At 39.2% G+C, this 19,013-nt stretch overlaps 1 protein-coding gene across 1 annotated transcript in view; it reads right to left on the bottom strand.

The window, feature by feature from the left end:
* Window positions 1-16,319, bottom strand: part of LOC145992336 (uncharacterized) — a 52,816-nt gene extending 36,497 nt beyond the window's left edge. The window contains exon 1 of the mRNA XM_083128718.1: window positions 16,282-16,319. Within this exon, the coding sequence (XP_082984844.1) occupies window positions 16,282-16,319 (38 nt within the window). The remainder of the gene's footprint in view (window positions 1-16,281) is intronic.
* Window positions 16,320-19,013: the final 2,694 nt, after the last annotated feature.

The following is a 19,013-nucleotide window of genomic DNA, read 5'->3' as shown; positions in this document are numbered from 1 at the left end:
AAAGTGGCTTATTCAGAAAATGCTACACGTTTGAAGAATTCATTGTCTTCATCAATGAGCCATAAAATTTTAATAGCGAACTTCTTCCTTCGAGGTCTGTCATTACGATTATCTATTTGAACGAGCTGTATCTTGTAAGCTCTAAGCCGCAATCTTTTGTGTATAATTTCACGCACAGTTAATCAAGGGATTTGAAGTTGTGTACTCGCCCGTCTAATCGATTTTCGTGGGCAGCGTTGAAAAGCTTCCCGAACGGCCTCCACGTTTGCGTCACTCACACGTTTCGTGAAACTGCGTTCCTTTCGCAACACGGACACCGTTTCCAACAATTGTTTGTGCCATCGAACAATGGAATGACGCTATGGTGTTTCCTGTCTATATTGTTGTCCGAATTATATCTGTACGATAATAGGATACTTGAATTCAGCAAACCAAAAACAACACTCAACTTTCTGACGCACTGTAAATGATGCCATTTTGCTCACTTGTAAACAAATACCCTCTAGCAATGTTTCCACATTATACCTCTTGGTGATAAAACTTGATACGTTTCTCTTTCAGACAAAGGAAACCGGACGATCCTATCATTATTGGTTGCGGAGATAATTTAATTTTTTCTTAGTAGATATTTATCCGGAGACAATGGTAACTTTCTACATGTGCACAGCATGGCGCTTGAGGAATCTTAATTAACTTTATCGTAATCAACAACAGCCTATTTAACACATTTGTTCGTCTTTCTCATAGCTTGAGAATATCATGATTATATAAATCATACAGCTCAATCACAGATTATAAAGATCCGCCACTGCCTTTCTATACTTTCCAATCTACGGGTACGCAAAGAGAGGCATGTAGAGCCACCTACGGCGGGTTCTAAGCTTACAGCGTTGTCATGGCAACCGGTCTACCAATCACATCTTATTCGTGCAAATGTACTACACCGTTGCCAAAGCAATCTCCCAGCCAATCACGTCTTACTCTTGCAGCTGACAGTTGAATGCGTCTCAGCGAAATGATCCGTTCCCACCACTCCCCTTCCTGCTTTTATTTTTTACTAATAATAATCTCGCAATCGTTGAAGATTCTATTATTTATTTAATTGCATAAAACTGTTCTACGAGGATAAACACCAATCTTCAGTAAGTGCGTTTTATGTTTGGAATCAATTCTACGTTAAGTTACAATATATATCAGAATTTGTAGCCCAAAATGCACAACCTAGGAAAATAAATGAATTGAGGTTCCAGATACTTTAGTCCGTTCATTCCGTTGTGCATAAAATATAAATCGTTTAATATCTGTGGTAATAAGTAATTCTATTTCGTATTCTCCCTATTTTGACTTGGTTTTTTTAGCATTTTGGGAAAATTGCGATTGTATCTTGTGCAAATTCTAGTGCGATTACTTTGTTCGTAGACCACAGCGATTTAACCCCCTCCTTCAGTGTTATTTGATTTGATGTTTGTTATTTAGCCTCGAATTTTTGCCTCAGGATATAAGAGTAAAGCATAACTAGTAATATCCAAAACTACTGATGGAACGTTAGTACTATTCATCCTAAGAAACCATTACAAATCGGTTGGGAGCTTGTATGTGTGAAATATACTGGAATAAGAAATACAAATATATAGCCATTACTTGTTTTTCATACTTATAATGTGGATGTGATAATTAACAGGACTTCAATCACACAGTGTGTTTTTGATATTGGAAATTGAACAACATTCCGACTGTGGGACAGCATGGGTTAGAGTCGACCTGGCTTCAGTCTCTGGGTTTTCGGCATTTGCATAAGACCGATGGCAACCCACCTTCGTGTGGAAATTGGGGAGCTACTAGTGAGTAGTATAACTAAGTCTAGGAATTATACTATAACGGGCGAGTGTTCGATAAGCTGATCCCACGTCATTCAATTACTGGTTGAAGATCTCTACACCTCTAGGTAAGGGGCCTCCCCCATGGGGCAGTGGTAGCGTTATTGCCTTGTAATCTAGGGGTCCCGGGTTCGATACCCGGTGGAGGCACAAGTGGTTCGGATCCCACTTTAAACTGTAGGTCCAGTCCCGATTAGCTAAAGTGGACTTAAAACAGCAACTCAAACCAAACCTCTAGGTAGGATCGTGGGAGGGAGACTGGCAGTCGGGATATAGGTTAAGGCCCATCACGTTATATCATAACTAACATTCCATGTTCTGTAGCTGAAATAATATTTTGGAATATACAACCTAGAAACTAGTTAAGTGAAATCTTCCATGAGAGAATACAATAAAGTAATAGTTATGACTGACTCAGCACATTGGAGAAGTTATCAACCAGAATTATTGCTGGTATTAATTGTATTTTAAAAACTATCAGTCTATTTCTCTGTAAAAACTAGATTGATGATGGTAATGAATAGTTATGGAAAATAGAGTAGGGAACGGTCACGTCTTACACAAGTTAACCTAGAATGCCTATAAAGAAGTCACATTGTCTCGAAGTTTTATACAATATCACTTTTCTGGTTTGCATATGAGTAATTTCAACCCATTCCTAAAAACATGTGGATGGCAAGATACATTATTAACAAATGACTGCATGCTTATTCATGTAGTATTTGTGAAATATCCTGAATTTTATAATCTAGATTAGGAGTAAGAGTATGTAACACAAGTGAGCTTTGTTCGAAGTTACTTATTGGAAGCACTCTACATACTGAACTACAATTTCATCATATGGCATTACACAAAAATCTGGACTAGGAAATATTAATGTCTTAAAATACAAACCAATGCAGTCATGGAGTATGCATCATCAAGAGCACACACACTAAATACAATTAATTATCGTACATATCCCATTACTTATACTGCACAAAGAAGTATTTGGTACATGCATATATTTAATACCGTTTTCAACATGGCGGAATTAATATATTAAGTATAAATATTGCATGAATGAATTTTATAGATAAAAAAGTTAACTGACACACTAGAAATGCACAACTTTGTAGCCGATGACAAATATACCAACAGGTAGTTTGTAAATTTAGGGATATTTCATACCATTGAAAAGCCACATGTGACATATCCCTCTCTGTGTGGAAGTTCTACTGTCTTCTTACCGTTTTAATATACTGTGCAAGTCCCCTGGTGGTCCCTTTACAAGATTGCATTTGTAATCTTTCTCAAGAGACTCCTTACATTCCTTTTTTTAACTTTAAGGCAAGGTTTGAAACAAGACGATTTTTCCTGGTATACTTTTAAGGGTACAAAATGGTCATACATTCCGAAACACCCTAAAACTTTAGCACGTTCATTCATTTCGAACATCGTATTGCTGTTGAGAATGTAAATTATATTATTAACATTAAATATACATGGAATGTAGAATAAACGACTAAAATAATCCTTAAAATACTAGACCAATTAATTTCCACTGTATTCAATGTAACTGTATAATAGTTAATGAAAATCCATCAAACAAACCAGGACTCACTATTGTGACATGTTCAATTTCTCCTGGAATGCTCAGAAACATACCAGATGAAAATAACAATTTTTACAATAAATTAATTGCAGTTTATGAATTATTAATAGTACTGTAGAAAGGTAAAACATTACATACTACTGCAAATAACAAAGAAAGGGCCTCCCCGATGGCGCAGTGGTAGCGTCGCCGCCTTGTAATCAAGGGGTCCCGGGTTCGATACCCGGTGGAGGCACAAGTGGTTCGGATCCCACTTTAAACTGTAGGTCCAGTCCCGATTAGCCTTACTGTGCATAAAGTGGACTTAAAACACCAACTCAACCCAACAAATGAAAGGAATAATAAACATACACTTTGTTATACATGTACATGCATTTATTGAGACATTGGCAATTAATATGCTTTGCATAATTTGATAATGTGCAGAAGTCCTCCAGAGTTAAAGCTCTATAAAAGCATAAGACGTCAAAGAGAATAAGGAAAGTATAAAATCACATTTTAAATACACATATAGTAACTTACAGTGGCCAATTTAAATTTCCTTGAAAATTTTCCACACATTAAAAGCATGGTATTAACCTCCAAAAATAAAACAATTACAAACAAGTTGAAATAGAACTCTGAAGAAATACAGTAGTACTTATAAAATATGTTAAAAAATTGGGTTAGGATGGAACGAATCACTTGAATGTAGCAAATAGAGAAAACACTTTATGGGAATTTAATGTCTTGTATTATGGAATTCGCAAGTAATCTTGGTTTGGTTTGGTTTGGTTTTAAAATTTTTGGGTGCGTCAGCACTACGGCTATTTTGCACCCGTCACACTATACGGGGTCCAGCCCCTTACCGTTACACGTAACAACTCTAACGTTGCTTAATTAAAATCATAAAAGATTAAAATGTTCTGACTGTTGTTAAAAGTCGAGGCTGCAAAGAACACTCAGCACAAATAAGGACAAAACACAGGACAACACAAACAAAATTATACTGGCCATGGTGCCAGTCGCCAGAGCCTCGTTAGTCTTTAGTCCAGGGTGCACTACGTGGAAGTGAGGTTGACTTTTGGGCGCCTACGTGGAAGGTACCCCTTACACCCCTCGCAAGTAATCTGTTTTGTCATATGAAATGATAAATTTATTAACTTAAACGGAATAGGCAGATGTTGCCTTCATTTCATCAAGTTCAAAAAAGGTTTCTTCATGATGGTTTTTGATCTTCAAAAAAAAAAAAACATTGGTGAACAAAGTGGCAATAACGGGAAAAACATCAAACAGTTATGGAAACACCATGGACAGATAATGAAGCATTGGTCTCCATAAAGCCAATGTTTGTCATCAACACATCAAAAAGAAAACAAGTTGTGGATAATGACAGAACAAATATCAAAATTGTATATGAATTCCATGAGCCTCTGCCCGACAACACTTTATGTAGTGTTATTCTTATTGCAGAGAAAACTTTTGTTTATGATGTGTAAAATGGAAGAGTCACAGAACAATTTTAGTTATCCAAAAATCTATTAATTTGCTTGGCCACAACACTGCTGTATGTAAACAATTTAAGTACAGGGTATCTGAGAATCAAAACTAGGAGTTTTAATTTACTAGACGACACTAGCATAATATTTACTGAAGGCCAATAATTTTGACAAACCCTGTATGTGCTTAGACAACAGAGTCTTTATTGCATCGTCTTCTCCAAATATATACCATACAATATATCATAACGCACCATGACACATTGTAACCTACTAAGATCGAATATAACACAAGATGGCGGCCTCCCCGATGGCATAGTGTTAGCATCGTTGCACTGGTAATCAAGGGGTCCCGGGTTCGATACCATGCCATGGCATTAAGGTTCGGCTCCAATTTTTAACTGTAGGTCCAGCCCCGATTAGCCTTCCTGTGCATAAAGTGGACTTAAACAACAAATCAATCAATCAACAAAAGATGACGCAATATAACAAACAATAAAATAAGTGAACACACCGAAACACATTTTTGGCGCACTAGGATGTAATATAACACAAGATGACACAATATGACACACTATTACAAAAATGCACACTAGGAGAGGGAGGCAAATGGCATCAAAACAGCAACTGTAGGCTATGAGGTAGCTGCAATTCATCTGTAAAACTTGGGGTTCATCTGGATAGCCAAAAATTAACAAAATTAACATCTCAACTACTGGTAACTTCGGGACAAGGGTAAAAACCTATGACAAAATATTGTGGGAGCACGAAAAACTTGTACGATTGCTAACCCCCTCTTCATACTATTCACTAATCGAGTACAATTCTTCTGCAATGCGACATTAATCAACCGGTCGATACCGTGACCCACACAGTAGCTAGGTTTTGCAAGACAATACATAAACCCAACAATCTCCAAGCAATATCGAAACACAATTATCATTTGTTAATGTTTTCTCCAACTTAAACACGACATGTCAGAACAGAGAGACAAATGTAGATAATTACGGCTTTTCCTGAGGGCAAATAATCACTGTGACAGATATCCCTATCTAATATTTATACAATAGCATATAAGTCATATTAATATATTAACTACTCTGCTGGCCTTTGAGAGCACGCAACCACTGTATTAAGCAATCGATTAACCCAGTTTTAGCTACTCGATATATGGAGTGTCTCTGCCAGCTTAATTCTCGAGAAAATCCCGAATTTTACTTACAAGTGTAAATTCCTATTCTGAGAATCTGAGAGAGGGGGTAGGGGCTATTCTAATATTATATGCAAACATAACCAATTAACAGGGGCCAGGGCATTCCCGATCTAGCTTCATTTCTCGGAATTCCCACTGGAGTTACTGACTGGATATTCCAGAAGCAGCTAAATTTCTCAGGATTTTCCCGAGCCAGCTTAATTCTCGAAACATTCACTTACAAATACAAAATCCGATTTTAAAAATCTGAGAGAGGGAGTAGGGAAATATTATACACACACACACAACCAATTAACAGGGGTCAGGGCATTCCAGACCAGCTTGGCACTTGGATTAATATTCTTTGAATAATTTTCGTACAATGATCGGTAAATTTGTTACACTTATAAACTAGCTAAAATCCAACAGAAGATATAAAAATATAGCATAATTTTGGTCAATTTAAGCCAAAATAGGCCAAAATATTAATCGACGCTCGTACCATGATTCCGGTGAAGGAATCAATATTATCTACTATCGTATGTAAAGAGGAAGTCGATATAGAAAACCTTGAGGTAGGAATAGACTATGTAGTGTATAATAATAGTAACCCTCAATTCACAGGGACGGCAATAATTGTTAAGGAAACTCTCCCTGTCTCTAAGGTATCCATCCATCAGGGACGATTACCTGTGTGTTTATGGGATCGGTGTGGATATGTAATATATATGCACCTTCGGGTACTGCAGCAAGGAAGGGGCGCTCATACTTTTTAATACCACTGTAGCGACAGCATTAGAGGGAAATCGACAACATTTGCTATGTGTGGGCTACTTTAATTGTACTTAGCCAAATGAAGACCAAAACCCGGGATTTAATCCCTGCCACAGTTTGCAAGCTCTAGTGAATGGGTTTAAATTATGTCATGTATGGGAGAAAAAACACTCTCACGATCCAGGCTGCACATATATTATAATAACAGATTCGGCAAGAAGACTGGATCGATTTTACGTAACCAGCTGTTTACTTTCACATACTAGAAGAATAAGTGTACAACCAACATGTTTTAGTGATCACCTTGGAGTAAACATGAGCATTCAGTTAAATATACCTCACGTTATCAAAGGTCGAGGATACTGGCGTTTCAATATACTACTATTGCAAGATTCCACATTCCGTATGGAATTTGAACAACAGTGGGAGAAATGGGAATCCATGAGTTTGCGTCAGAAAGATTTGATTCAGTGGTGGGACTCTACTCAAACCGTCCATAAAATACTTTTGTCAACAATACAGTAAACAACAAATGGCTGACTTCTACAAGAAATATAATTTTTATTATGCTGTATTATGAATTAGCTAAAAAATTAGAAAGTGATTCCTCACAATTTCCCGAATACGGGAAAATGCAAACTGTTGTCTTGAAGATGTATAATCAAAACTTACAGGGATGCAACTATCGTAGTCAATTAGTTACGTTCGATCCTATGAACTACCAAAATTATCCCACGTGTTAAAAGAGCTACAAAGATAACAATGGAAATTAATCACAGAAATAGAAGATGAGAATGGATGTAAACATACAAATTCAGCGGATATACCAATATCTCTACCACAGAACCACCAGATCTATCGACTCTCGCCAATTACATTCCGAAGATAACAAAGAAGACAACAAAATGCTGAATCAACCCTTTACAATGGACGAAGTAAAGCAAGCGGTAATTACAGGAAGAAATAATAAAGAGGGTGGAATTGATGGCCTTCACATGGAACTATTTCAAATATTTTGGTCCCTGATGAAGGACGTAGTGACAAGATGGGTAAATGACGTTTTTCGGGTTCAACGGATGGGTCCCTCAAGCTTGTTAGGAGTTATGGTATTGGTACCGAAACCTATCCGCTGTCAATCTGCACAACCTTACCGGCCAATAACGCTGTTACGTGAAGACTATACAAGTTACGCACGCCATCTTACCAGGTGTTTGCAGATATATACAGATAAAATAATTGGAAAACAACAACATGTATTTGAACCAAAGGAAGAATATTTGAATTATTAACTACATACCTTGAGAGAAATAGTAGCCTTAACACAAGATGAAAAGGAATCTACAACACAAATATTAGTATTACATGTTTCAAGTGCATTTGATTCCATAAAACATGATTATCTATTTGCATTATGACGCAAAATTCGACTAGGAGACAAAATTATCGAGGCGATGCAAGGTATTTATTTCCAAGCAAGAGTAAAGCTTAATCTGAATGGAACTTTGACAAAACCGTTTCCTTTGCAACGAGGCCTTCTACAGGGATGACCATTCTCACTTCTCGTATTTTGTTTAGCTATAACACCTATCATAAACTGGCTAGAGGATGAGGTAAAAGAAATAGAACTATATTCGAAAGACATCGAATCCTCGCATATGCAGACGATGTGACAATAATATTTCAAGATTAACATGATCCGAAATCAGTACAAAAAATACTTGAAGCAACACAAGAAATAACGGGCGTGACTGTGAATTATAAAAAATTGAAAATTCTACAACTGGGAAAGCAACCAGCATATTGTTATAAATCCTCTGTCTATGCAAACTTAAATAACGTGACGATATTAGGAATAGTTTTTTGTACCACATTAACAGAAACCAAAGTAAGAACATATAATGAAGTGGTGACACGTCTCCGACATGCAACCTTTCTAGATCGGCGAAGGGAATTGTCAATAATAGCCAGAGTAACCTACGTTAATGTGTTTCTTTTGTCTGAAGTAAGGTATGTAGCGCAAGTCTTAGAACTCCCCAAACAAAAAGCTGCTGAAATATGTCGTATAACAACAGTTTATTTTGCAAGCACATGTATTACGAGTCGCGTATGAGCCACTGTGCCTACTTGAGCGAGTTGGAGGACTTAACCTGATGAATGTTGACAAAAAAGCACAGTCACTTCTAATACACCGAAACATAAAACAGTTACTTAGTACAACACAGAACCTGACAGAGCATGTGCTCCATTCTTGCATAAGAGATGTCAAACTATTAGCCCCTGTCTCAGTGCTAAAAGTAACCAGAACTCTCAACTATTTTCAAACAACGATGGTGTTATTTAAGTATTTACTCATAGCATGCCAGCAATTACATAGTGAAACAATTAATGGGAAAATTCATATACCGAATGCAGTTACAAAGACGACTAGTGATGCCAAGAATTCGAGCCATGCACCCTACTATAAAATGGTCAAACGCATGGCGTAATGTTTCGGCAGGACACATACCTGCACTTGTACGATTTATGTGTTGCCTAAGAAGGCCTTACAAAGTCTTGAACAAACAGATGGCGCTCCGGCTACAATTGGAAGGGAACGAAAAGTGCAGATTTTGCAGTCAAAGTGATACTTTGACACATAGACTCAGCACGTGCTTCGAAATACTTGAGGATTGGCAATACCTTTGCCAAAGACTAAGAAAAATGTGCCGACTTCGTGCCAACTACTTTACAGTAGACCACATCCTACTTCCAGACTTGAGGTGGGAATGATATGATCTGTCACTCATTTGACCTCACAATTTTTCATCTTTGAAGTCTTGCTTTCAACGCCACCATCACATGGCCAATTATATTCTGGACATTTAGTACACACAAGACCTGAGCAGTATTGGTCGAATGATTGATTAACTAGGTGTTTTAAGTCCACTTTATGCACAGTAGAGCTAATCGGGACTGGAAATAGAGTTTAAGTGGGATCTGAACCACAATGTTCCTCTACCGGGAATCCAAACCGTTACCCATTGCAATTCCACGACGCTACCACTGCGCCGTCAGGGAGTATGTTATCAGTATCAGAGGATAGCAACAAAAAGTTAATCAACTGCCAAAGAAACGAGGAACATGGATAAAAAGGACTCATGCGTGATGCATGCATATATATATATATATATATATATATATATATATATATATATATATATATACAGGGTGTTTCTAAAGGTCGTTTACAACGCTTGGGAGGTGATTCCTCACACGAAAACAAGCAAAAAGTCTAAGTTCCATTTTTACGACTGAGGCTTCGTTTCCGAGATAGGAGCCTCGCAAAAGGTGACAAAGTGAACGTCACACCTGACTGGGACGAATACTATAACAGATAGAGAGGCGGTTCCAAGGGAATCATAAAGGAATCGTATGTGCTCAGTCCGGAAGTCACTATGAAAAGTTCACTGCACGCATGCGCAATGGAGTCCTCAAAGGAATTGGGGATTTCCAGCAACAACAATGCATGGAAAAGGTATGTAACGCAGCAAGAAGGACCGTGACAATGAGAAATGCGATCAAGACAACACATCCCGACCTCAAACATCAAAACATGAGCACCGAACACAAAATCCGAAAAGTTGAGCACGGTTGCATACCCCAGTTACACGAGAGGAACGAACGAATCATGTCATGTGGCATACGAGAGACACATTACTCCACCAGGAGGAGGGAAAGAAAAACACAATATCAGATGATTGCGACAACGTGTAATTTTACACGCGACAACTGCGTAAATCCCCCCCCCCCCACACACACACAACAAACAACAAATGCTACAATGTCTTGCGTGTGCGTTTCACTGTACACCAACTGAAGATGTCACTTTCAACATACAAAGGGGGTGGGGAGCAATACCAATAGTGTTCTCACTGGGATTTGCCGAGAACGATAATCACAGACGGTTTTCAAAATGTCTGCCGTTCACTTCTACGCAGAGATGACAGCGACGAATCAAGGATTGTCGAGTACGAGCAAACAAGCTAGGTGTATATGCTACCGTCGCGGCGGCGACGTTGATGCGAGCAACGAGGTCCTCAGCTGATGTGACAGGTGTGTCGCATACGAGGGTTTTCATATCTCCCCAGAAGAACAAATCGAGAGGGTTGAGATCTGGCAACCTCTGTGGCCAAGGCATAGGTTCATCCCTACCATTGAACCTATTACGAAACACGTCATGCAGGAAATGTCGTACATTACGATCGATATGAGCTGTTGTCCCATCGTGTTAGTACCACATTTCTTGCCGCAGTGCCAAAGGTACGGTCTCCAACAGTTCAGGCAGAACCTCACTAAGAAATGCATGCTACGTGCGATCAATCAGGCGAACAGGGAGAATGTATGGTCCAATTAAATGATCATGTACTATCCCGCACCACACATTCACTGAAAACCTGTGCAGGTGATGGGCCACAAAAAGTGCATGTGGGTTGTCAAAGTCTCAGACATGACTGTTTCTACTATTGAATACATCCATCCTGGTGAAAATGGCTTCATCTGCCCACAATACCTTTCCCAAGAAGTGATGGTTTGTGTCCAGCTGATTCAACAACCATTGGCAAAACTCAATACGAGGTCGAAAGTCACGAGGTAACAGTTCTTGTACTTTTTGCAGTTTCAAAGGGTGCATTCCTTCTTTTGACAACACTCGCCAAACATTCACATGACACGTGTTTCGTGCCCGAGCGAGCACGCGCGTACTGGTGCCAGGATGTTCTGCGACCGCTGTTAACACATCTTCTGCAAACTGATATGTGCGTACACTTCGGGGTCTTCCAACGTCTTGCCGCGGTGGTAAGACTGACCTGTTTCACGCAGTCGACTGTCCACTACCTGAAAGAAGGCGTGAAACGGTAAAAGTTTATGTGGAAAGCGTTCTCCATAAAGACAACTTCCCTCACGGCTATTAGCACGTGCCTCCCCATACATGAGATGCATGTCTGCTAACTGCTGGGTCGTATACGCAGCCATCTATGTAATAGGGAGCTGGAACTGCAAAGTATCGTTTTTGTTTAACACTGGCACACTGCAAAAATTGGCCGTATCACCGTACGAACACCAAAGACCAATTGTTGCGATACTTGACTTGCCCACTCCACCACATCAACTTCTTTAAATACAACATACTAGTACTCTTCAATGCGTATGACAACCTAGAGCGAACTGCTGATCATATCCCAGCACTTGCAACACGATTGGGACGACTGCCGGAGAGAACCAACCTTTCGAGCTCCTCTCGCGGGTACAGCAGCCATGAAGGTCAAACGTAGACTACGAGAGCCAGACTTGCTTGCGCAGCGCTTCCAAAACTGGTCTCTTTTACGTCACAGTGATCGCGCGCGAACACTCTTGGTATTGCTCCCCACCCCCTTTGTGTGGTGAAAGTGACATCTTCAGTTGGAGTACAGTCACACGCACTGTCCGTGCGTAAGATATTGTAGCATTTGTTGTTTGTGTGTGTGTGGGGATATTACGTAGTTGTCGCGTTTAAAAATACACGTTGTCGCAATCATCTGATATTGTGTTTTTCTTTCCCTCCTCCTGGTGGAGTGATGTGTCTCTCGTATGCCACATGACATGATTCGTTCATTCCTCGCGTGTAACTGGGGTATGCAACCGTGCTCAACTTTTCGGATTATGTGTTCCGTGCTCATGTTTTGATGTTTGAGGTCGGGATGTGTTGTCTCTAACGCTTTTCTCATTGTCACGGTCCTTCTTGATGCGTTACATACACTTTCCATGCATTGTTCTTGCTGGAAATCCCCAATTCCTTTGAGGACTCCATTGCGCATGCGTGCAGTGAACTTTTCATAGTGACTTCCGGACTGAGCACATACGATTCCTTTATGATTCCCTTGGAACCGCCTCTCTATCTGTTATAGTATTCGTCCCAGTCAGGTGTGACGTTCACTTTGTCACCTTTTGCGAGGCTCCTATCTCGGAAACGAAGCCTCAGTCGTAAAAATGTTACTCACACTTTTTGCTTGTTTTCGTGTGAGGAATCACCTCCCAAGCGTTGTAAACGACCTTTAGAAACACCCTGTATATACCGCGTGAGGCACCTAAAAGTACCACCTGAAATAGCGAAGAAACCAGAAACAGTAGCGATGTGAGGTTTGCGGGAAACAATAATATCAAATGGGACTCGTAAATCGGAGGTATGGGGTGGGTCGAAAAATATCGACAAATGGGGCATCTGGAGCAAAGTCATATTTTTTTTTAAATGGAACGATATACAATAACATGCATAATATAAAAGAGCACACGCAGGGAAACACAACGCCGTTGGTCTCATGCATCTACTGCACATAGGAACGAAGATATGGCCATGTGAAAATATGTAAACAAACTAACAAGTGGCCCACTTGACCGTCAGTACCATGGCATGAACAAGTATGATATGTCGGAAGCCATTGGACAAGATGAAGACAGAACGTGTTAAAGGAAGATAAAATACTGTGGACATCGTCAGCACCATGTATTTGACAGTGTTACAGCATAATGAAAATTACCATGACAGTATGTCGAAGAACCACTGCGTAAGAAGCGAAAACCTGTCAAAGTGTGTGTGTTCAAACTGGTGGCCGTCAGCTGCGATACAGGCAACGAGGCGCCCACGCAAAGATCGTTGCACAGAATGTAGCATCTCATAGGGAATGTCCCTACAGGCCGCAGTAATGCGGTGTTGCATATCCTCTGGAGTTGTTGGCACATCCCGGTAGACAATGTCCTTCAGCTTTCCCCACAGGAAAAAGTCTAACGGTATCAAATCTGGGGAACGAGCCTGCCATTTGACAGGCCCTCCACGTCCAATCCAACTATTTGGAAATGTATTTTCCACACATGCTGTAGCGCGTCTTGCACTGTGAGTTGGGCACCCGCCATGTTGGTACCACATGTCCCTCCTTGTCTGAAGTGGTATGTCCTCCAATAGTACAGGCAGTTCATGTTGTAAAAACTGTATGTATCGGTCAGCATTCAGTGTCCCTTGTATAAAAAAGGGCCAATGAGATGTTCACCCACTATACCACACCACACGTTCACACTCCATGGGCGCTGGCGTTCCACTTGGCGAAGCCAATGTGGATTTGTCACCGTCCAATAGTGCCTGTTCCTTAGGTTGACATTTCCATGATTGGTAAAAGTTGCCTCGTCAGTGAAGAGGATACGTGACAAATCGGGTGTGTCGTGTCGTAACAACCATGTGCAAAACCGAACACGGTCCACAAAATCATTCCCGTAAAGTTCCTGATGGAGTGAGATATGATATGGGTGAAACTTGTGTGTGTGCAGAATGTGCAATACACTTCGCTGACTCATCCCAGCATCCCTGGCAATTTCACGGGAGCTAACGTGAGGATTCACAGCAACAGCGGCGAGAACATTTGTTGCACCTGCCTCACCTGTAGTTGGCTTGTTCCGCACACGTGCTCGTGGTGTTACACTTCCGGTGTATCTTAATTTAATAAATAACTTACCAAACAGACGTCGAGATGGCTGTCGTCTGTCCGGATATCTCTCTGCGTACACACGGTAGGCTTCTGAGGCATTCTTTCGGCATTCCCCATAAATCAGGATCATGTCCGCTTTTTCTATGTTTGTGAACACCATAATCTTCGCTCATACCACTAGGACTGCTTGCTATGAACTAACACGATCTTGTGGACCTGCTATCAAAACTTGCTCTGCGTAAAGGCAGTTCTGTCAGGCACCTAAGAAGTCTTACATGCCGTGGTACGGACGGTCAAGTAGGCCACTTGTTAGTTTGTTTACATATTTTCACATGGCCATATCTTCGTTCCTATGTGCAGTAGATGCATGAGACCAACGGCGTTGTATTTCTCTGTGTGTGCTCTAGTAGTGTGTTTGGTACTATTACTGGGGCGATAAATGATGAGCCCCCCTCAGGCAGATTTGGCTACACTTAAAACTAACTCAAGATGTGTATATGAGCTTATTGCTCAAGTGTGGTACTCTGTCTAATCCAAGATTTTTTGTAAAAATTCCCTCGGGAATTTCCCGTGAAATGATGAGCCCCCTCAGATTGATTTGCCTACACTTACAAAAGCCACATCTGTGACATTGTTCTCCATAAGCTTGTCAAAAATATGCCCCTCTTGATATTTTTTGCTACACTTAAAATAAGGCCAAAATGCTCATAAGAGCCACCCACATACACCCACACCCACCCACACCCACCCACATACACCCACTCCCACCCACACCCACACATATTTACTTCCGGTTCATTTCCGGCCCATTCCGGTCACTTCCGGTACACTTCCGGTCCACTCCCGGTCATTTTCGGTCATTTCCAGTCACTTCCGGCCCACTTCCGGTTTACTTCCGGTCATTTCCGGTCATTTCCGGTTCACTTCCGGTCCACTTCCGGTCCACTTCCGGTCCACTTGTGGCTTATTTCTGGTTTATTTCTATTGAATCATGTTGTGCAACAAATTATTGCCCAATATTATGCAATAAATTATTAGGCACGTGTTGTTTTCTGATTGGTTGGTTATGACATAATGTGATGATGTGTTATATTCTGATTGGCTTATTGTTTCAGATGTTTTCAATGCGGTCCGTGCTTAGGTTATATATAAAGAGATTTTGCATTACATATCAGCCAGTATTGTGAGAGTTGTTGTAGAGTAAGGGTATGTTGTTGCAGTGCTCCTCATATTTTTTTAAACACAAAAATATTGCAAATTTATATAAATTGAATTACAAATCTATTTGATTTAATATACAGATTTTTTTATTATTCATATCAAACATATTTGTAATATATTGAACAAAGGTTTTATATCTGCCCCAATTTGTTATACATGACGCATGGTATTAGGTTATTGTTTTTCTAGGACATGCCTGTGTAGACTTGCATTTGTGCTAGGGCAGTGCTTCTGTACATATTCTACATTTGTGCATGTAGGCAATCAGCTTTATACAACCTGTCATAATTTTATTAAGTATAGAGTTTTGATTTGAACCCCAAGAATTTTTATATAAATACCAAAGCCAAAAATATTAACACACATACACACACACACACACTAAATATACAAAGCACACTGCTGAATCCAACTGATATTTTGTATTAAGCATAGAATTTTGATTAGAATACCAAGAAATTTTATATAATAAACCAACAACAAAAATGCCAAATCACAAATATTGTAATCAATGCAATAAGAATATATCCAGCCCTAATTGGGCTAGGCACCAAAAGAATTGTGATCCAGACAAATGCAGAACTCCCACAAAAATATGCCCTAAATGCCATAGAAAATATAGCATGGAATACTTCACATATAAACATATAGATACCTGTTCTGAACAGCCATCAACATTGCCCCCACAGCCATCTACATCTGGTCTGAAAAGGAAGTTTGAAACACCTGTTAATGCTAGACCGGCAAAGCAGCCACGCTATGAACCCATCCATAGCAGTTTTGCTGGCCAACTTAGGGATTACCGGTTTGTATCAGAGCAAAAATGTGGTATTAAGAATTTTTTGAACAGTATAAATCCTGATGTGCAGGCAATTCTAAATGCACAAAATGGCTCTTATAAGCTGTCCCTCAAATTGTTTACACAATATAAGAAACCGAATGGCACAAAATTTACACAGCCCCACATAACAGAAACTGTAGCTGTTTATTCAAATGCAAATTTAGACAAAATAATAAGCAGTTTGATAGATCAATTGAATATTAAACACTCTGAATTTGCTGCAAAAGAGTCAGGATGGAGCCTATGCGGAACTCCACACAAGTTACATATTAATATTTCTGAATTCAGCCCATTACAAGGTTCCACAAATGTGTCTTTACCTGACAATATCAAAAACAAAAAAGCTGTGGTTAACATAGAAAATAATGATGAGAAATGTTTTCTGTGGTGCATTTTAGCTGCTTTGTATCCAGTTTTAAATAATCCAGAGAGAATAAGTTATTATAAACAGCATGAACATGATTTTGATGAAGAAATGGAGGGCTTAAAATATCCAATGTCAGTTCAGAATATTGATAAATTTGATATCAATGGTAAACAATTATTTATTAATGTATTTATTTGTTCTACTGGCCGTGGCAATTGCTTGATAGCACCTCTCAGAATCAGAACACTTGATGATGATTCTGCTGTCCTGATTGATCTGCTCCTAATTGAAAAGGATGGCACATATCATTACACTTTGATACATAATCTTGAAGCTTTAGTCAGAAAACACCTAGACAAATCCAATACAATATTCAAGTTGTGCAGAAGATGTTTGACTGTATCTGATGGTAAAAAAATAATAAATGGGGTTCGTGAAAGGAATGCAGATATTGCTAAAAACAAGTTAATTGAACATTTAAAATACTGTGGCAACCATAAACCTGTTCATATGGTGATGCCTAAGCCAAGTGAAAATGCCAAATTCAAAAACATTTGAAGCCTTGTTGGAACACTCAGCATATATAGTCTGTGATTTTGAATCAAACCTCAAACCCCTTGCATTCTGCAGCCCAGATCCTGATGAATCTTCAATTACATCATACCAGTTACATGAACCTTCTAGTTTTTATTATGTTGTTGTACAGGATGGTGTGGTCAGTAAAGAATATTTATACATGGGAGCAGATGCCATCAAAGAATTTGCACATAGAATAGAAAATGAGTGCCATAACATAGCATCTAATGTCTTATTAAAATCAAAACCTATGTTGCCTTTAACAGAGGATCAGATTGAAGAGTTCGACAATGCAGAAAAATGCCCGGTTTGTGATTCTGAATTTTCAGATACAAATAACAAGGTACATCACAAACTCAGAGCATCTGGAATCACTGATGAAGATTATCACCATGCCCAGTTGATGTGGAACAATTTAAAATGCCAGACATTAGGTGATTATCATAAGGCATATTTAAAACTTGATGTGACCCTCTTAGCCGATATACTTCAGGCATTTATAAAATCTTCCATGCAAAATTATAAGCTGGATCCAATGTATTGTTAAGGTGCTCCGGGCCTAGCATGGTCTGCAATGTTTTTAAACACTAAAATGCAATTGGATCTGATCCAAGATCAAGATATGTATCTGTTTATGGAACAATGTATAAGAGGAGGCATGGTGCAATGTTCTCAGAGATATGCCAGAGCAAATAACAAGTATATTACCAATTATGATCCAGCACTGCCATCAAATTATATACTGTATGTAGATGCCAATAGCCTGTATGGTTATGTTATAATGGATAAATTGCCATATGCAGGGCTTGAGTGGGTTGAAGATTTCAACATTGACGATCTTCAGGACTTTGATGACAGTAACTATGGCTGGTTCTTAGAAGTTGATCTGACAATTCCTGATGATTTACACAAGAAATTTTCTGATCTGCCCCCAATTCCTGAGGTTAAGTGTTCACCTGGCTCTAAACAGAAGAAGCTAATGATGACTCAAGAGCCAAAACAGGATTATGTCATATATTATAAAAACCTCCAGTTCCTAATGAATCATGGTGTTCAAGTGACCAAAGTTGGCAAAGTCTTAAGGTTCAGGCACTCAAGATGGTTGAAGCCATATATTGATACAAACACAGAGCTTCGAACATCTGCAAAGGGCCAATTTGATAAAACTTTGTTTAAATTGATGGTAAATTCAGTGTATGGCAAAACCATAGAAAATGTCAGAAAACATACTGATGTTAAATTAATTACTGACCCCAGCCGGAGCAAAAAATTGATAGCAAAGCCTAATTTCAATTACAGAAGAATTTATGATGAAAATATGGCACTTTTCAACATGAAAAAAACAAAGATTAAGTTTGATAAACCTATTTATGTAGGGGCTGTGATATTGGAATTGGCCAAATTACATATGTTAAAATTGTATTATGATGTGTTGAAACCTTTTTATGGTGATTGTGTAAAATTGATGTACATGGACACAGATAGTTTTATTCTTGATATTCAGACAGAAGATGTCTCTCAAGATATGACACAGCCTGCATTGCTTGAATATTTTGATACCAGTGAACATACAAAGATTCAACCCTACAACAAAAAGGTGCCT

The sequence above is a fragment of the Lepisma saccharinum genome, chromosome 9, assembly GCF_977018435.1.
Source record: "Lepisma saccharinum chromosome 9, izLepSacc3.1, whole genome shotgun sequence".
NCBI lineage: Eukaryota > Metazoa > Arthropoda > Insecta > Zygentoma > Lepismatidae > Lepisma > Lepisma saccharinum.
This window is presented reverse-complemented; position numbering and strand designations above follow the sequence as displayed.